Source organism: Miniopterus schreibersii (genome assembly GCF_964146895.1).
Source record: "Miniopterus schreibersii genome assembly, chromosome: 4".
In the NCBI taxonomy this organism is placed as follows: domain Eukaryota; kingdom Metazoa; phylum Chordata; class Mammalia; order Chiroptera; family Miniopteridae; genus Miniopterus; species Miniopterus schreibersii.
In genome coordinates this window covers 20,370,392-20,391,440 of record NC_138105.1, presented here as the reverse complement: position 1 = coordinate 20,391,440, position 21,049 = coordinate 20,370,392, and the positions used below count along the sequence as shown (strand labels likewise).

At 37.5% G+C, this 21,049-nt stretch overlaps 2 protein-coding genes across 8 annotated transcripts in view; one reads left to right on the top strand and one right to left on the bottom strand.

Annotated features, from left to right (window-relative positions):
- PKD2L2 (polycystin 2 like 2, transient receptor potential cation channel) overlaps positions 1 to 7,688 on the top strand; it is a gene marked incomplete at its 5' end in the record, with an annotated part of 30,513 nt that extends 22,825 nt beyond the window's left edge. The window contains 2 exons of the mRNA XM_081136864.1: positions 6,978 to 7,090; positions 7,523 to 7,688. Of these exons, the coding sequence (XP_080992990.1) occupies positions 6,978 to 7,090; positions 7,523 to 7,619 (210 nt within the window). The 3' untranslated portion in view covers positions 7,620 to 7,688. The remainder of the gene's footprint in view (positions 1 to 6,977; positions 7,091 to 7,522) is intronic.
- A 1,237-nt stretch (positions 7,689 to 8,925) lies between these two features.
- The window catches only part of FAM13B (family with sequence similarity 13 member B), a 71,501-nt gene continuing 59,377 nt past the window's right edge, over positions 8,926 to 21,049 (bottom strand). For 6 of the 7 annotated variants that reach the window (XM_081136857.1, XM_081136860.1, XM_081136858.1 and 3 more), the window contains 7 exons: positions 20,468 to 20,697; positions 18,410 to 18,493; positions 18,074 to 18,169; positions 13,635 to 13,718; positions 13,377 to 13,540; positions 12,575 to 12,676; positions 8,926 to 11,291 (listed from right to left, as the gene is read on the bottom strand). In XM_081136857.1, coding sequence (XP_080992983.1) covers positions 11,168 to 11,291; positions 12,575 to 12,676; positions 13,377 to 13,540; positions 13,635 to 13,718; positions 18,074 to 18,169; positions 18,410 to 18,493; positions 20,468 to 20,697 — 884 coding nt within the window. In that variant the 3' untranslated portion in view covers positions 8,926 to 11,167. The remainder of the gene's footprint in view (positions 11,292 to 12,574; positions 12,677 to 13,376; positions 13,541 to 13,634; positions 13,719 to 18,073; positions 18,170 to 18,409; positions 18,494 to 20,467; positions 20,698 to 21,049) is intronic. The other variant, XM_081136863.1, reaches the window with a different exon arrangement.

Here is a 21,049-nt window from a genome sequence, read left to right as displayed (position 1 = left end):
CAATTCTTGAATCAAAGAGAAAATACAAAATAAAATTGCAGAACTCCCAGAAAACAAAATGATAAAAACACTGTATAGCAGAATCATAAGATAATCAAATACCCAGAGGGAAGATTAATAGCCTTAAATTTATCAATAAAAATCAAAGACTGAAAATATAAATTTTAGCATGTGACTCAAAAGGTTAGAAAATAAAATAGAAAACAAGTAAGATAAGCAGAATTGAGTTACAAACAAAAATTAGTATAAATAAATAAAAAGGCTGGTTCTTTGAAAAGATCAGTGAAAAGAAGCCACTAGCCAACAAATGGAATAAGAGGGAGAAAGCATAAACACACAAAATAGAAAATTACAATGGGGGAAATAATCAAGAAACAAAAACAAAATTTAAAATATCACTAAAAGAAACTGAAGACAACACAAACAAATGGAAAGATATTCTGTGCTCATGGGCTGGAAGAATTAAAATTGTTAGAATGTCCATACTACATGAACCAATATACAGATTCAACACAATCTGTATAAAAATTCCAATGGCAGTTATCATAGAAATAAAACAAACTCTTAAATTTGTATGAAAGCACAAAAGAGCCTGACTAGCCAAAACAATCTTGAGAAAGAACAAAGCTGGAGGAATCATGCTCCCTGATTTCAAATTATATTATAAAGCTATAATATTCAAAACAGTATGGTATTGGCATAAAGACAAATTGACGAATGCTCAGAACTGGGAGCCCAGAAATAAACCCATGCATATATGATCAATTAATTTATGACAAGAGAGCCTAGAATATACAATGGGGGAAAGGATAGTCTCTTAAATAAATGGTGCTGAGAAAACTGGAGAGCCACATGATAAAGTATGAAACTAGACCATTATCTTATATCATATACAAAAATTAACTCGAAATGTATTAAAGACTTGAACATAAAATCTTAAACCATTTAACTCCTGAAAGAAAACAGTAAGCTCCCTGATCTTGATGATTTTTCGGATATGACACCAAAAGCAAAGGCAAAGAAAGCAAATACAAACAATTTGGACTACATCAAACTAATAAAAGCTTCTGCACAGCAAAGGAAACCATCAACAAAATGAAAAGGCAACCTATGCCATGGGAGAAAATATTTGCAAATCCTGTATCTGGTAAGGGTTTAATATCCAAAATATATACAGAACTCATATAACTCAGTAACAACAACAAATAAATGGGCAGAAGACCTGAATAGACAATTTTCCAAATAAGACAAACATGATCAACAGGTACGTAATAAAGGTGCTCAACATAATTAATCATCAGGAAAGTGCAAATCAAATCCACAGTGAGACAGAATGGCTATCATCAAAAAGACAAGAAATAAGTGTTGGCAAGGACATGGAAAAAAGGGAACCCTTGTGCACCATAGGGGGACAATGTAAACTGGTGCAGTCACTATGGAGAACAGTATGGAGTTGCCTCAAAAAATTAAAAATAGAACTACCATGTGATCCAGCTCCACTTCTGGGAATTTATCTGAAGGAAACAAAACCACTAACTCAAAGATATCTGCACCCCCAAATCCATTGCAGCATTATTTACAATAGCCAATACATGGACGTGTACATGAATGGATAAATGGGTAAAGAAATGTGGTCTATATACACAAGGGAATATTATTTAGCCATAAAAAAAAAAAGGAAATCCTGCCATTTGTGACATGAATAGACCTTGATAGCATTGCTAAGTGAAATAAGTCAGAGAAAGACAAATACTATATGGTTTCACTTATATGTGGAATCATTAAAAAAATTTTTTTTCACAGATACAGAGAACAGACTGGTTGTTGCCAGAGGAGGAGGTGGGGGGTCGGTAAAATGGGTGAATGTGGTCAAAAGATACAAAGTTCCAGTTTTAAAATAAGTAAGACATAGAGGTAAAACATATAGCATGCTGACTACAGTTAACACTATTGTGTTGTATATTTGAAAGCTGCTAAGAGAGTAGATCTTAAAAGTTCTTATCATAAGAAAAAAATCTCTAACTGTATGTTGATGGATGTTAACTAAACTTATTGTGATAATTTCACAATATATATAGGGTGAGGCAAAATAGGTTTACAAATTGTGAGTACTCAAAACAGAGTTTTATCTTTTTTTTTTAATCCTCACCTGAGGACATGCTTTTGTTGATTTTAGAGAAAGAGGAAGAGAGAGAAACATGGATGTGAGAGTGAAACATTGATCAGTTGCCTCCCACATGCACCCCAACAGGGGATTGAATCCGCAACCTGGGTATGTGCCCTGATGGGGAATTGAACCCCGATCATCTGGATCCTAGGTCGACGCTCAACCACTAAGCCACACCCGGCCAGGCAACAGAGTTTATTCTTGTATAATTAATTATTATTTTCCATACAAACAACTGTAAACCTACTTTTGCCCTACCCTCATATATCAAATCATTATGTTGTACACCTGAAAAAAATCACTTAAGAGGCTTTTTGTATAATTCTATAAACTGAGCACAGAAGAGATTTTTAAAAGCCTAAACAAATCTGTACCGTAAAAGGAAGAAAGTCATCAAAGAGCTACCTTCAAAAGAAATCAAGCCCAGCTGGTTTCACAAGGAAATCTTACCAGATTTTTAAAAATTGATTTTGAGAGAGAGAAGAGGGGACAGAGAGAGAGAAACATCGATGTGAGAGTGCAACATCGAACAGCTGACTTCCCCACACTCCCTACTGTGGACTGAGCCTGAAACCCAGGCATGTGTGCCGACCAGGAACCGGCAAACTTTTGGTGCATGGGACGGGGTGCCGCCCAACCAACTGAGTCATACTGGACAGGGCAAATTTTACCAGATTTTTAAGGAACACATAATTTCAAACTATTTAAGTTGTTCCAGAGTAAATGGAAAACTTCCAAATTATTTTTACAAAGTGATTATATAGTGATTTTAAAACCTGGCAAAGATTGTACCAAAAATAAATAAGAATAGGAAGAAAAAGAAAGTATCCCATAAATCTGGAAGCAAAAGCCCTAAAAAAGATACTAGCAAACAATCTAACAAGGACAAAATTATATCATTATTCGGACAGGGTTTATTCTAAGAATGGAAAGATGGCTCAAAACTGGGTAATCAGCTAACATAAATAGACGCGAAAAGAAAAATTACATCATCATTTTCCATAGATGTTGGGTATTTAATAAGATTCAACATTCAAGCCTGGCCAGGCGTGGCTCAGCGGTTGAGCATCGACCTAGGATACAGGAGATCGTGGTTTGATTCCCAGGGTTAGGGCACATGCCTGGGTTGCAGGCTCGATCCCCGGTTTGGGGCCGTGCAGGAGGCAGCCGATCAGTGACTCTCATCATTGATGTTTCTATCTCCTTCTCTCCCTTCTTCTTTCCTCTCTCTGAAATCAATAAAGACACATTTAAAAAAAAAAAAAAAAAGATTCAACATTCAATCTTTTGGGAAAACAAAGCAAAACAGGAATCAATGGATACTTCCTTGCTATAATAAAAACATATTTATCTCACCCCTAATCTAGCACCTTACTTAATAGGTAGAAACACTGGACACGTCAGAAACAAGACAAGGATGTATTAGAGGAATCAGCCAAAACAACTGACAAAAAATGAGAAGTATAAGAATTAAAAAGAAAGTGGTTAACGATAACCTCTGATCCCCTTAAGTTCTCTAGGTGTACAAATGGGCTGAAATGCATGACAAAGAGTTCCGTAAAATAGTAGGGAAATAATCTACACAAACACAATCACGTCATATATGCAAACATCAACCAGATTGTTAAAAAATTTAACAGGCTCTATTTATAAAAGAGATCAACAATGTAGAAAATGCCCAGGAATTACTAAAAAATATTTAAAACCAAGGTAAGGAAAAATTTTAAACATCCCTTAAAGACACAAAAATTCACTTTAAAATGAAAATGTACACTTACAACACGTTCTCCGTCAGGACCTAGTCAGGAAAGTGTAAATCACATTATGTATTTCCAACAGAGAAAATTCAGTACAGGGAATTTGATTATGTATCATAAGACAGAAAAAGGCAAAGCACGGCGGCAACTCGTAAGGAGTCACTGTAGGATGCTGCTGCCACTCCAGGGCTAAGGTACAAAAGGCAGGGTTATCAGGAGGGCCTTGTACAGCTGCTGCTCGGACCTCTGAGGGCACCCCCAGCCCACCCCTGCTGCTGCTACTTCTGAGGGAGTGTGACAAGTCTGGTTCTGGGCTGGGCCACTGCAGCCTGGAGCCAACCACTGTTACTGGAGATAACCTGCATTTGCAGAAACAATGCTGACAGAATAAACAGGATCCTTCTCCCCTCCATCCTCCAATATGGCAGAACTAAAAAAAAATCCAGCAGCAAGTCTGGGGAATAAGTTTTCAAAGCCTGAAACCCAGTATCACAGAGAAGAGAATAAGAGGGTAAAATCTGAGTTGAGAGACATTAGCTGAGCAGCTGGCCCAGTTCACCACTTTGGCTATTTAGGACACACATTTGAACTTCCATAAAACAACAACTATTTCAAGCTTCCATCTAATTAGATGGAACTATCCTTTATACAAATGAAGGTACTCTTTATTTTCTCCCCAAAAAGGAAGAAGCAAAGTCCCAATAGTAACTGTATCCATCCTCTGGGTGATTTTGAAGCCTTTTCTACTCAAATCAAAATTCCTTGAGAATTTGATGTTTAAACTACAGTGGTACCTCAGTTTTCAAATGTAATCCGTTCCGGAAGACGGTTCAAGTTCCGAAACGGTCGAAAACCGAGGGACCGACAGCCGACAGCCGGGCCTCCAGATCTTGCCCTCAGCGGAAGCCGTGTGGCCTGTTCCACTTCCGCGTGGCCTGTTCCACTTCCGAGGCACGTCGGAAACCGAAGCATTTCCTTCCGGGTTTACAGCGTTCCTGACCCGAAATGTCCGTCAACGGACACGTTCGAAAACCAAGGTGCCACTGTACAAAGCTTATTTTTGGACATGGGAGTATTAAGAGCACCCCACCCCCAAACTCAAGAATTCCCAGGCTCCAAATAAAGGCCTGTGCACTCATTTTGTAGCTGCAACCAATTTCCCCTTGATAATTAGGATCAATCACCTCAGTCAGTTGAATCTTTGCCTGCTCATTCAGTAGCCTGGGGGATCCCAAATGACCAGGTGGTAATCTCAATTTCTTCAGTCAATTGTTGTGTCCCTTGGTGGAAGCACGCTGTTTGAGTTTCTTCCTTTGGACCTCCCCTGCTACCAAGTACTCATCAGTTAGGGTCTAATCAGAAAAACAGAAATACACTAGGTAATTCAAAGGGAGGAGGTTTACTACAGAGAATTCATTCCTGAGTATTAGAGGACTGTAAGAGCCAACATGGAACACTAATAAATTAATCCAGAAACAACTGTAAAAGGCAGCTACCACCTACAGGGAAGAGGTGGGATAATTAGAACCTAGGAGCTTGGAGGGAATACCCCCAAAGAGCTGCTGCTCTGCCTGATTTCCCTATGAATGTCAAGGAAGGCTTCACAGAAGTGATGGTTGAGATGGGTTTTTTGAAAGATGATCAAGTCTATCAGGCATAGTCTATTCAACCCATATTACTAATGTTTCCACATTATAACAGACCTGGTCATTTAGAAATACTAGTTGTGGAACCTGCGACTTTTTAAACACCACATTAAAAGTATTAGTAATTATGTCAAAACATGGGTGCTGTAATGTGGACAATAAAACTAGAAAGATTAAAAGCCATCCTTTCCTACTTCAAATATGTTGCTTTAAAGACAAACACTACCTAATAAAAGTTTTTCTGACCAGAGCAGCACACATTTATCAGGTGAACAGTGTATAAACTTAGGCATCACCATCCTGAGGAAGGTAATCAGAGCCCTTATGCAGGGATCTACTTTGCTACTTAGGGTTATTGCTGGAGCAGGGCAGTATCATACTCATTTGCTGAGAAGTATTTGAATCACATCTGGACGCACTTTCTGCTTCCCCTTTCTTTCTAGAGCTGTCCTTATTTTCCACACTAAAAGAAAAATGGATGGTAGTGAGGACAAAGCACAGGAAGGACTCTTTAGGATCAGAGAAAGATGTAGCAACAAGAATTTCCTGGTACAAGGAGCTAATTTGGGGGTATGTGGCAGATTGGAATGCACAGATTGATGCAGTAATTATGAAAAGGGGATTGTGATGGTTAGGTAAGACTGTAGGAGTCTGGCTGAGCTGAGAAGCAGCCGGGCAAAGAATACCCACAGATGTATTTTGAAGTACATTTGCTTCATTAAAGAAAAGAGGTACAGCCCAGCCAGCATGGCTCAGTAGTTGACCACTGACCTATGATCCAGGAGATCGAGCTTCAATTCGCGGTCAGGGCACATGCCCGGGTTGCAGGCTCGATCCCGTGGGGTCATGCAAGAGGCAGCCAATCAATGACTCTCATCATTGATGTTTCTATTTCTCTTTCCCTCTCCCTTACTCTCTCTGAAAGGTACAGCTCGGCCAGTGTGTTGTTGTCCCATACACCCGGAGGTCATTGGTTTGATTCCTGTCAGGGAACATGCCTAGGCTGTGGGCTCAATCCCGGGGGGGGGGGGGGGGAGTAGGAGATAGCTGATCCATGTTTCTCTCTCTTTCTCTGAAATCAATAATATATTTTTTTAAAAAATAGAGGTACAGAAATATCTCAGCTTTGCTCAGATGAAGAAAATCATGAAAAAACTGAGCTGCAGATGCAGAGGGGAAGAGGCAATGAATTGAGGATAAGCTGATAAATTTTAAAATTCACCAACTCTACCAACAGTTCTAACACCAGGTCCTCTGCAGTGACTCTGCTAATGCACAGAACTGAAAACTGGCAAGGCAAAAAGGCAGTGGGGCTCAAAACCTCAACCCTGTAATACTTGTATGACAAGACTCGAAATAGAGAAAAATTTTAACATTGCAACCTAGGCTTTTCCTATAACTTGACAGGAGATTCAAAGTGCAGAGCAGATGAAAAAATGGAAAGAGAGGCTTGAGAAAAAGTATTATTCTACAGAAATTCAAGATGACTACCAGCCTGTCACTCAAAAAGAATTTCGAGAGTAAGTATTTGTTCTCAGCAGGGTACTAGGGATTACCATGACATGGGGATTGGGGACGTGAGTTAGACACATTATTTTCCTGAACCCAAAACCTATTCTAAGATGCCACTTTTTTCCCCCAATTTCTTTTACTCAACTTTAAACAGGAAGCACAAGGCTTCATTTGTTTAAATGTAAGAGTGAAGCCAACTGCTTTTACCCTTACATTTCTATAAAGGAACTGCCATTTACACTTGGTGTGTGCAGCAGATGCTGTTCTTCACACAGCTTTAGAATATTAGACCCGTAAATGACCACACTAGGCATGTTTTAGGAGCTTAAATACTGCTGTTCTACTCAAAGCATTTCACAATAGGCACTAATAATCTGCTGTCTCTTTATGCACAAAAGTGTGTTAGACTCATTCTCTACTTCTTTCTAAATTATCCTTAGCCTCTTTTTATATGCTGTGGAGCTGGAGAAAGAATTACACTACATCAGTTTAAAATTAAATCGAGTGATGAGAAAGGTTTCAGCTCTGCCCTACTGAGACAAGTGGAGGTGAGAATCTGTGATGCAGTCATTGTACATTTCTAACAAAGGCTCATTCCTGTACTGATTTCCTAAACTTGTCCCCATTTCCAATATACTTTAAAAGCACTAAACCACCTATCATCAAACTATTGCCAGAGTCAATGATAATCATCAAATGATTTCTGGGACTTAAGTGCCCCTGGAGGCGACCTACTATACAATCCATGTATATTACAACATGCCTCCAAAGTACATACATACTGGTTCACACGGAGGATTTTATAATGTTATTAAATTCTAGGAATATGAAGGGAAAAGTATAAAATAATGCTTATAGTTCATGGTGCAGGTCTCTAACCAACAGTTCAATACGTAGGTAAAGACAGTTTTCTCAATGTTCCACAGAGTATAAGAACTGTCAGTGCTCTCACCATGTACCATGTTCCAAGTTCCTCTAACAGGTAATAAATGCACAGGACTCTGCAAAGCCATCATACGATGGCTAAAGTAAAATAATCTCATCTCCACTCTTTCCAATTTGAAGTCTCCTATAAAAAGCCAAAGTGTTAAAGAACTTTCAGATCACCTACAGAAATTTTACTAATACCTTTGAACTGGAAATCCATCTACACGGTTTCTAAAGTAGCATCTAAAGTTTCCCCAAAGTGCTTCCTCAACTACTTTAAAAGCAAAATACACTTTAAAAAATAAAGAGCAAGGTAGGAGTATCAGGGTTATAAAAAGTCAAGTTGTGTTTGGAAAGTGTAAATGAGGCTACTGCAAAAGCTCTGTTGGATGGTTGGAAAGTTATGAATGGCTGGGATTCTGGAATCTAGAAGGAAACTTCTCTAATTTTTTTTAGGTTACATAAACCCTCCTAGAAGAAACTTGTTCTCTTAGCCCAAGCAACAGCATTTGACCATAGTACTCAATTTCCACATTGCTGTTCAACAGTTCTGGATTTTAAAATTTGAATAAAGGGAGTTTTAAATCTACCCACCTTCCCCAGGCCAAACTCTTAAGAGACTGTACACCAAGTTTTCTTAATAGGATAATTCAAAGCAACAAGAAATGCTGACTATCCTCTCTGTATCTTCTCCTACATTCTCACAAGGGAAACAACATGGCCTTTCCCTGTCTTACCACTCCCCAGAGCTGGAGCCAGCCAGATGGTTTACTAACCCTGTTGTCCCCACATATAACCGCAGGTTGGGGTAATTCAAACAAAGTCTGAGGACGTTAAGACAAGGGAACACTTGAGGTCTCTCTTTTTCCCTTTTCAACATCTAGTGGGGGGGAAAAAAGCAAACATTTACAATGACTTAGAACATTAAAGTTCTTTTATTACAAAAGTCTATACAATGAAGTGCCAGACACAGCAATGCAATTACACTGGTGGTCACATATATCTATATATTGTTTGTATATAGATATACAGTGTTTACTTGTACCAAAGTAAAACTATCACAAACTGCCTAATGCTACCACCTACTGCTCAGCTCTGACACACAACACTGTGGTCAGATAGCGTAAGTGCTGCCATGCCACTGTTACCTATTCTACTCACAGCCAAACATTAACAGTGAGTAACCAACATCATGAAGCAGCCGTTAATTTTAAAAGGAAACCAGTCAGGCCACTGACTTATAAAAATATGGTACTCATATAGATTTAGCATTATAAAGAAGGAATATATTATTTAAAACATTTAAATAGTGCATATGGACATTTTTGCATGTGGTATATAAAATAAGACATTCATATAAAACAATACACAGCGCACATTAAATTAGATGTTTGGATATACTCCTGTCTGGAGACTGGGAGAAATTAACTAAATGCACACTGCACAATGGATTCGAATCCTAATGATCTTTTGGCATTTTCAATGTCACTTTTCTAGGTATACATTAGGAACAACCTAGCTGTACCAAAAGGAAATGACACACAAAGAAAGGGCTGGGTTAGTGCTTTATTCCTTAACTACGTGTTCACTACCAACAAATATTCCCTCCCCGCAAAAAAGGCATTGCATACACAGGTGAAAGGTGAAGTACTAGAAACACTACTGATTACCAAGCTACTTCATGTGCTCACTATGTAACAGCGCCGGAAGTCTGAGGTTCATGCTTCCCTCATCTTATTAAAGGATGATGCAAAAGTCCATTTTTGTATGGAACAAAGTGTTAATATTAGCTAGTTAAGAAAACCATGCATGAGTCACTGCATGCAAACCATGGGCACAATCAAAGTGAGACACTCATCATTCCAAAAAAGCACCAGAAAAAAATGAACACTTAGATCGAGCCTGACCGGAATATGCTATTAATGACTGTTATATTGTTAGCACAAATAAAGTCATCATTCTGTGAAAATGATTAGCAGAATGATACCACGTGAGTACCTGAAAAGCCATGCAAAGCCAAAGAAAAAAAGATGTTTAGAGTATATGACAAGGGGTATACCACTACAAATCTTGTGACCAACACTTTAAATAGCATGTGACTGAGCAAAAGGTGGTCCCTATAAAAGATGTTTTCTTTATGGATTTTGCTGATTAAGAGAAAAAAGGATGCAACCCCTTGAAGGTACATGTAAAAATGCAGTGGTAGAGCCCTTGTTAAGAATAGATTTACTTCAGGCATAATGATTCTTTTGCCAATTTAGGACATTTGATCGAACACACAAATATGCTGAGTACCATCAGAGTTCCTACATACTGACATGGCTCTTTGCTCACATTATATGGAGGTGGGTAGGAAGAAAAACCAGAGGTTCTGATCCAGACAAATTACATCATCACCAGCTGATAAACAGTAGCTGAGAAAACAAACAGTAACTTAAGTCCCATAGGCAGCATGTTGTATGATTCATTTCTGTGTGTATGCGTGATGTGTGTTTTCACTATACTAATAAGCAAGGTCACTTTTTGGTCTACCCTCTGTTATCTTGATCCAGAAGCTGTGTGACCACTGAATTGCAAAATTTTGTTAACATACTACCTGTGAAAAAGTGTTACTTTGGGAATTAAACAGAAATGTGCTCCACAGTAGGACTTGAAATTTCAGTTGATTTTGGTTTTCTAAGAAAACATAGAACATAGTTGCATATGTGCACATTTATAGGCTTTTCTTTCAAATTTTCAGTCATTCTGTAAGAAAAAAGCAACCGAAGAATTCAATGTGAAGATTTTTCCTCTTAATTTTCTTCAGTAATGAAAAAAATAATAAAGTTGGTAAAAACAAAAAGCTTGTACTTCCAAAGTTCTTGAAGTTGAAAGAATAAAATACTAGTCTTTTGCTAACAGGATGTATCTGTAGTACAAAACAATGAAGAAAACCGGATGTTTGCTAAAGGTGGAGAGGACAGTCTGTGGCTAATATGGAACATTGTGCTCCCTAGAGAGGGTCTACTTACCCCCCATCATTTCTCTAGTGGCACCACAACCAAGTTACAAAATGAGACTCTGAGTGCCTGACAAAATGAACTCAAGTACCAGCCAAGTACACACGATGATAGCTTCAGGGAATACAACTGATTTTATGATGTTTCAAGGATCATATTTTAAATGGATTTTGAAGAATCCTGTTTGCTGATAAGAACTTCAAGAAGCCTAAGCTTGGCTTTAATTTTCTTGTACTCCCTGTACTCCTCAAGCACTGGAGCACGATCCTCTTTCTGGGCATTCCTAGGGGAGAAAATAAAATGTGTAATAATCTAGAGATCATCTGGAAAATAAAGTCCAAGAAGTTGTCCTAATGTGAGACAATGTTACCAAATACAAAATAAAAAATTGCTCTGTAACAAAAATATATTATTGAACTAATTCCCCCCATCCCCAAGGAACATTCCTGAAATACTTTTCTGATGGATTTTTCTAATGACAGGTTAAATGATACTATACTGATCAATGATCATTGTGGATAACTAGAAGTAATATTTTATCTTATTTGTTAAGAGGTAATATTTTAATAAGACATACATTGCTAGACTCAGTCAGGTCTGATAGCGTATGTATATGCTAAGTGCCAGAGGGCTACAATGAGTCATTTCATACATTAACTCTGGCTTCAGTGAGTTAAGACGTAAAAGTAAAACATCTTGCCTGTAGCAGCAAGTAAGTAGTTTCCTAACTTTATATTATTAATGACCCAATGCAATCCAGTTTAATCATGAGGTAAAGCATCAAACCATCCTAGGTATAATAATTATAAGCACAGTTTTCTTCCAATAAGACAAAGAACCAGAAGGAAAATTTATTCCTGTACTTAAGATATTTTTAAACCACTTCTGCTAACCTATATAGAGAACTCTCAAATTATTTAAAGTAAACACATTTTAGAATTTTCAATATAGCCACTGGCTGGTAAAACCACCCAGTTACATGGAAAAACTTTGAGACCTGAGATAGCCCTAATTTCTGGCTACCATTTGAATTAGAATGTTATTTTTCTTACTTTAAAAAGAGTCTCACTGGGTCAACTGTGCATTATTCAGTTAGATAAAGGCAACTTGTCGTACTGTATTATAGGAGCCACATGACTGCCACTCTGTGACACACCCTGGAAATGGGCAGCTTGGAACGAACAATGCGGCTTAAGCAACGATGGTCTCAGTTATGAGAGTCCAAACCAACTGAAGATATCACTCATGTTATGAGACCCTTTCTAAAAGAAGAAACATCTTGGTCCACAAACACTTCCAAAAGGGTGAGGGCATAGTATAAAAGAACATAAAATAGTTGCCACTCAACAAAGCCTCCTTAGGAAAACCTTAGAATATCAGATGTTGTTTACTTGGGCTCTGACTTCTTCTTGCCATTAATAGTAGGACTTCAAAATAGAAAAAAGTTTTTTACTTTTATTTTCAATGCTAATATCCTTATACGCACAATTTATTTCTGATCCTATACATTTAACATATGAGCACTTGTGAGTTTAAGAGAACTCAATTTTGTGATGCTCAACAAACCTTCCATTTTGTTGATAAAATGCTTCTTCAAATTCCCGTAATGTCTTACGTAGTTTCTTTTTTTCAGCTCTGGCTTTCCAAAGTTGTTCCAGTAATTCAGGCCTAAAATTGAAATAGGAAGAAAACATTATTGAAAGGGCACTGCTGATTCATTATGTTCTTAATAGTGGTTTGAACCCTGGCTACACCCAAACCAACTAAATCAGAATAGCTGCCGGTAGGGCTCTGCAGTAATACTTTAAAAAAAAAAAAATCTTCCCAGGTGACCCTAAAGTGAAGCCAGGGCTGAGAACCACAGTCAGACACCGTATCAGGTAAAGAAGCTGACAGAGAACTTAATTAACAGATAACTGTAAGCTGGTTCCAGCACTTTATTATGCAGCAAATACAAAATTTTAGTTTTTAAAATTTTTCAAAACACAGTAATATTTAATTTAAAAAAATGTGAACTGGCTCAGCAGTTCAGCATCGACACAGGATCCAGGAGATGGCGGTTCAATTCCCGGTCAGGGCACATGCACGGGTTGCAGGCTTGATCCCCAGTGGGGGTCGTGCAGGAGGCAGCTGATCAATAACTCTCTCATCAGTGATGTTTCTCTCTCTCTATCCCTCTCTCTTCCTCTCTCTGAAATCAAAAAAATGTGAATTGGACATGTATTTACAAATCACATTTTTTAAAAAAGGATGTATCTCTTGAGCACTGTATTAATTCCTTCCAAGTGCTCAATTATTTAACATTTAATTTCTTGGCATATAAGTTATATTATACAAAAAGGCTAAAATCATAAACTAGCCAACATACATAGACGCTGCTCGAGTACTTGACAATCGGAGATCCAGAGCCAGTTTTTCTTGATTTTCCTCCACATCAGATTCTGAGTTTTCTAATGAAGACTGTGCCTGTACAGCAGTTTGCAAGATATCAGTTAACTCAGAGGACAGACTAACACCATCTTCTTCTTCTTCCTAAAAAGATATTCAAGCAAAGAATCAAACAGGCCATGACTTTCAACTTTTCCTTTAGAAAAGAGATCAGACAATAATTTCTCTTAAGGATTACCTTGATTTCTTCAAAAAAATGTGCAGTTTCTCCTTCTATGATCGGTTGTAACATCTGACCCCTGCGCTTGGTGGATGGAGATCCCTATAACAATCAACATACAAATGGTTTACAGTTCAAATATTAAAAGTGTTCAATGAAGCTTCACCTTCACTGATATTAAACTTTATTTTCAAAATCCTAATCATTTATGCTTTTAATTATTTAGAAATTCCTTAGTAAAAAAATTTTTTTGCTTATATGTATTCTCTAGTTATGTGTGCACAAAAGTGATAAATTATATTTTATGTATAAATAATTCTAAAAGAGCTCTCATTCAGTAAATATTTTAAAAATTCTAAATAAAAGAAAGCATGACATAATTTAATTGGAAACTTTTTTTTTTTTTTAAACAACAGCTGTCAACTATTTTGGTCTGAGGACCATATTATACTCCTTTCTAAAAAATAATAGCTTACCCAGCCAGGTGTGGCTCAGCGGTTGAGCATCAGCCTATAATCCAGGAAATCAGGATTCGATTCCTGGTCAGGGCACATGCCCGGGTTGCAGGCTCCATCCCCAGTAGGGGACATGCAGGAGGCAGCCAATTAATGACTCTCATCATTAATGTTTCTCTCTCTCTCTCTCTCTCTCTCCCCCCCTCTCCCTTCCTCTCTCTGAAATCAATAAAGATATATTTAAAAAATAAAAAGAAATTAAAAATAGCCTCACTGAGATATAATTCACATACCATAACATTCACTTTTGAAATATACAATTTATTGAGTTTTAGTATACTGTATTCACAAGTTGTACAACCATCACCACTATTTAATTCCAGAACATTTCATCACCACCCTACCTCCAAAAACTCTATAGTTATCAGCTGTTATTCATGTGCCCTCTCCCCTCAGCCCTTGGCAAACAATAATCTACTTTCTCTATCTATGGGCTGGCCTATTTGAGATACTTCATATGAATGGAATCATATAATACGTTGCCTTTTGTGTTTGGCTTTCATTTTCAAGGTTCACACATGTTGTAGCACGTATGAGTACTTCATTCCTTTTTATGGCTGAATAATATTCCACAAGATGCATACACTATATATTTTTTCAAATCCTCACCAGAGGATATGTTACTGACTTTAGAGAGTGAGGAAGGGAAGAGAAACAGAGAGGCAAACATCGATTGGCTGCCTCCCATACATACCCCGACCAGGGATTAAATCCACAACCTAGATATGTGCCCTGACCAGAAATCAAACTGGCAACTCTTTGGTGCACAGGACTACACACCCTAGCCAACTAAGCAACAGGTAAGGGAAATGCATTACTTTTGTTTATCCATCAGTCACTGGACAATGTGGGTGGTTTCTACATTTTGGTGGTCATGAATAATTCATAGCTATAAACATTTGAGTACAAATTTTTGTATAGACATATGTTTTCAGTTCTCGGGCATATACCTAGAACTGCTAGGTAATTCAATGTTTATGGTAATTCTATGTTTAACCTTTTGAGATACTGCCAAACTTTTTTCAAAGTGGCTGTACCATTTTATATTCCCACCAGCAGTGTGCAAGGGTTCCAATTTCTCCATATCCTTGCCAACACTGTTATTATCTGTCATTTTTATTATACTAGTGGGCATAAAGTAGTATCTGAATGTGGTTTTTACTTGCATTTCCTAATGACTAATGACGTTCAACATCTTTTCATCTGCTTAATGGCCCTTTATATATCTTCTCTGGTGAAATTCCTATTCAAACGCTTTGCCTCATTTTTTAAAGTGGGTTATTTATCTTTTTATTATTGAATTATAAGAGCTCTTTATATATTCTGTATATAGTCCCTTATCGGATACATGATTTGCAAATATTTTCTCCCATTCTGTGGGTTGTGTTTTGTTTCCCTCTTTTTTAAAAAACATTTTTTAAAAATGTTTTTATTGATCTTGAGAGAGAGAGAGGAAAGGAGAGGACAGAGAAATAGAAACATCAATGAGACAGAAACTTCATCACTAGGCTTGCTTCCTGCTCGCCCCCTACTGGGGAATCAAGCCTGCCACCTGGACATGCACCCTCACTGGGAATCCAACTGGGACCTCCTGGTTCATAGGTCGAGGCTCAACCTGTCAGGCAAGTTTAAAATTTTCATAAAGTTCAATTTATTTTTTCTTTTGTCACTATGTTTTTGGTGTCATATCCAAGAAAACATTGCCTAATTCAAGGTGAAAAAGATTTTCCTCTATTTCCTAAGAGTTTTATAGTTTTAGCTCTTACACTTAGGTCTATAATCATTTTATAGACAAATTTTGTGTGAGGTAAGAGTCTAAATTCATCTTTTTTGGGGTTTTTTTGCATGTGGATATCCAGTTGCCTGAGCACCATTTGTTGAAAAAAATCATTCTTTCCTACTGAATTGTCTTGGCTTAATTTTTAGACTGCAAATTTCTGTTTATGAGTCATATACAGGAGTCCTTAAGATCTAGAAATGCTTCCTACAGACTCAGTTTTTAAAACAAACTTGTGGAATTCTAAAGTGGTTTTTATAAAGAAATTCAAAGACTACACTATTATGGAATTATAAAAATGCTGGTGACAGCCTTGGCTGGTATCGCTCAGTTGGTTGAAGCATCATCCTGTTCACCAGAGGGTGGTAGGTTTGATTCTCGACCAGGGCACATGCCCAGGTTGTAGGATTGATCCCCAATAAGGGTGTGTGCAGGAGGCAACTGATCAATGTTTCTCTCACATCAATGTTTCTCTCTTTCTCCCCCTTCCTCTCTTTCTATATATATATTTTTTTAAGTCAATAAAATAAAAATGGAATAAACTTTTATGTGCAAAGAATATAAACTATACAGGCTTTTTTTCCTTGTTCAAAGGAAACTGACTATATCTAAAAAGTGCTGAGATGACCAACTTAAAAAATGGCCAATTACAAAAGAATCAGGGCCACCGGTCAAGGGCACATACCTGGGCTGCAGGTTCAATACTTGGCTCAGGTCAGGGCAAGTGTGGGAGACAACCAATTGATGTGTCTCTCTCACATCAATGTTTCTCTCTCCCCACCTCCCTTTTACTCTCTCTGAAAAATCAATGGAAAAAATATCCTCGGGTGAGGATTAACAAAACAAAAAGAATCAGGATCCTGGCCCCGTAGCTCAGATAGTTAGAGCATCGTCCCAATATGCCAAGGTTGGGAGTTCAATCTCGGCTCACAGCACATATAAGCAGCCACCAATGAATGCATACACAAGTGGAATACCAAACTGATGTTTATCTCTCTCTCCCCCTTCCCTCCTTCTCTCTCTAAAAATAAAAAAATTAAAAAGGAATCAGTTTATGAAAGCTAAATAAAATGTGCACAGAAGGCCAATGTGAACCTTCTAATGAGTAGTCAGCATGAAAGAAACCCCCATGCAAAGTGGCTATCACCATAAAAATGGACTGCAAGCCTAAGAAAACCATAGCTCTAGCAAATTAATTCCTATGGGATGCTACAAAATGGGCTACATACTGTTTTCTACTTGAGCTTGAGAGAAATCTAGAGCCATACTATCTAATGGTTAATTTGGGGATAGCACTTCACTTGCACATAAGTATTAGAGTTTCATTTTTCTCTAAAATTGTACATGAATATGAATAAGCATTATTTTAATGAACTTTTTCATTTAAAAAGATAAACTTGAAAAAATCAGCTGATATTATTGTACAAATAAAGTATACATAATCATGATGAACATCACAAAACTAATGTAATTTCAAAGACATGAATTTAAATGGAAAAAAAATAGGCAAGAGTTTGAAATATAGGCTTCTTTTAATTCCACAAAGTAGGTGACCCGAGGCATATCACTCAGTTTCACCATCTATGAAATGAAGCTAAGAGGCTATTATCTTCTGCTACCTGTTGTAACTTAACTTGCTGGTATTCAATGACATAATCATACATAAAAATGCTTTATAAAAATGACTGGGAGATCATAGTAGGCACTTATTAATTTCCTATTCTTCTGTAAAGCAGCAACCTCACCTTACATATACAATTCGTGCCACGATGACTGTGTCTTTCTCCCATTTAACACCATAATTTTTGTTGTTAACCCTCACCCCGAGGATATTTTTTCCATTGCTTTTCAGAGAGAGTAGAAAGGGAGGGAGGGAAGGGGGAGAGGGAGAGAGAGAGAGAGAGAGAGAGAGAGAGAGAGAGAAAGAAACATCGATATTAGACAGACACATTAATTGGCTGCCTCCCACACAAGCCCCAACCAGGGCTAGGGATCAAGCCTGCAACCCAGGTACATGCCCTTGACCAGGAATTGAACCCGTGACCCTTCAGTGTGACAGCTCACGCTCTAACGACTGAGCAACACCAGCCAGGGCACCACCATAATTTTTTTAAGAGTAGGTCTTTGTAAAATTAACTAGATAAATATTTGCATGTTTTACTTACAAGGATAGGAGTGATGCTAGCTCTTGTCAACATCTGTTTCACAAGTCTGTATCTATCATAGAGGGGTTTAACAATGTGCCTTTCTTCCCTGGTCACCTGAAGCAAAAACAATAGAAATTACCTAGTCATCAGAAATCTAAAATGTCCAAAACATTAAGCAATATGACTTTCCCCCCAATTTTTAAAGTTATTTTAAATAAGGAGACAATCTCCCAGATGGAGGAAACAATGCTCCAAAAAAACAGTGTGAAGATGTGGACCACAAGAGTGATGTGTCCTCTTTTTTAACACAGAAAATCAATTTTTTATTTTTTTTTTAAGCAAGAGAGAAATTACCGGCCTTCCATGTTGACTTTCATAATAAAGAAGACTTTTCTGGAGAGAAGTTTTCTCTTCTACCAAATGATCTTTTGTCATTTTCTAGAGGGGAAAAAAACAAAAGCAAAAAAAACTCCCATTGGCACCATCCTTATTGTCGTCACTCTCACAGTGTAAGTAAGCTGGGTGAAAGGGCAGCCCGTCACCACTCTACCCAAGGCTAATAAGGATACACCTGTTGCTTATGGATTTGCAGGCAACATTTTTCAGTCACCTGTACAAGCTAATATTTAGGTTCCAGTCCTCTTTGGTGGCTTGATTTATATTTTATCTGAATAAGTTATGAATACTAGCTTAGTGACCTTAGGTAAGTTACTTAACCTCTTTTTGTTCAATAGCTTAATCTATAAAAGGAGTAACTTCACCCCGCCTCATAGGGCTCTGATGAGTTAGTATGTTATAAAGGCATTTACAACAGTGCCTACCTAGTATACAATAAGCATACATAAATGCCTATTATTTTATTTTATTTTGCATAGTATTTTATTGGCATTATAACTATATACAGGTCTTATTATCCAGTATTTCTCCTAAACTATTAACAAAATCTGGACGCAATACAGTGGAAAGAACATGAGTAAAAACACTGTCTATTTGTGACCTTAGACTTCTACTCTATGACCTCAATATCCCCTCATCTAGAACTTTCTTCTCACTGCAGTACTCTTTTCATAACTTTTAGTACTCTCAATTACACTAGAGTAGGCAGGGCACCCCAAATTTATTTTCCCATAGAACCTTCCAACTTTGTTCCACAGGACCTTTTAACATCTCAGTGAACCAATGTTCCATAGATGACCATTTAACACTACACCAAATAAACGCTCTATTTAATCCCAGAACTAGATAATACTATCTACCCTGTTTCTCACCAGAGTGAAATTAGATGTAAAAAAAATTTTCACTGGATAATATCGTCCTCTAATAAGTATCACTTTAGATTATGTGTGTTCAGTTGAGGACAGGTGGTATAGATTCTATAAAACAATGTGATTTCAACCTCAAGTTTGAACCTTAAACCTAGGATAATGAATGTGAAAAGCTAATCCAATCAAAATCATTTAAAGGAAGGAGGGAAGGAGGTTGGTCTAACACAAAAATCGAACAAGAAAAGTTGAAGGAAAGGAGCAATTAGAACTTCTAATCCAGCTCTGTTCAAAGGAGAGAGACTCCAATATTTAGATCATGAGAGAGGTGTAACTCTTTTGTCAAGATTGCCTGAACAAAAGTTGACTTGAGATCACCTACCTCTGTACTCTCCTAGCAAATTTCATCTGATAAATGATTTGGGGTGCCAAGTGCTTTGATCAGGGCTGCCCAAGGCATGGGCTTAGTGAGTAATGGCTCTTTTAAAAAAAATACATTCATTCAATCCTCGTAACTACAGTGGCATCTCGGTTTTCAAATGTGACCTGTTCCGGAGACCGTTCAAGTCCTGAAACATTTGAAAACTGGGGGTTCGACAGCTGACAGCCAGGCCTTAGGATCTTGCCCTCAGCGGAAGTTGTGTGGCATGTTCGACTTGCGAAGCATGTTCTAAAACCGAAGCATTTACTTCTGGGTTTATGGCATTCGTAAACCAAAATGTTAGTCAACAGAGACGTTTGAAAACCAAGGTACCACTGTATACTGTGTTAGTATTTTAATGGACTTCAATATAAGTCATAGGGCTGTTAAAGGGACTCAGCGGCAGAATGCACATAATATAATCAGTCAGGGTCAAGCCTAAGTTAAGAATTCAATATATATAACTGTCAAGATACAAAGCCAGAATTCAAACTGAGGTTATTTCATGCTCTTTACTCATCTTACCAACTGCCTCCAATATAAATGAACAAATCAGCATTCTAGTCTCATTACTGTGATTCAGTCCCTGAATGATCGGGCATTTCTAGTGTGCTGATAAAAACATGTTTCTGTATCAGACTACCTAGACATCCCTTTATCACTGTGGTAATTACTTTGTTTTAGGGACTCTAAAGGCTAGTCTGGGCAAACACCATAGCGCAAGATTACTTTGATATCTTCTGGAAGACACCTCTCAACACGTTTTTCCTTCAGTCTTTTCAGAATAAGTTCAAGTGTAGCTTCCTTAGACGGCTTCTTCTCCTTGTGAATGACCCTGGATTCATCTTCATTCTCTTCATCCTCATGATCTAGAGAAGAGCCAAAGCTTTTTGGAAGAGTGTTACTACGTGGACGTGTCTGAGGTACAAATTCTCCATCAGAGCTTCTGTGTTTTGCATCTACATTTCAGAACCAAGAAGATAGATCACTGATTTTAGCTAAAATGCAACTATGTCAAGAGTAAGCAGTAAATAAGATATACGACAGGAAAATTGTACACCAACAGCACACAGGCTCAGCTATTTCAAGGTTACACGGAATATTTAAATTATATATATAGCAAGAGAGCTATACTACTCATTCTTTCAACCAATATTCATAGAAAGCTTACTATAACGTAAGATGCTCTGATAGGAATTGGAAAGATAGACACAGTCCCTATTTTCATGGAGCATATAATTCAGGAAGTAAAAACAAAAAAAACAAGTAATCAAATTCATAAAATAATTTTAAGGAGTGCTAAATGCTATA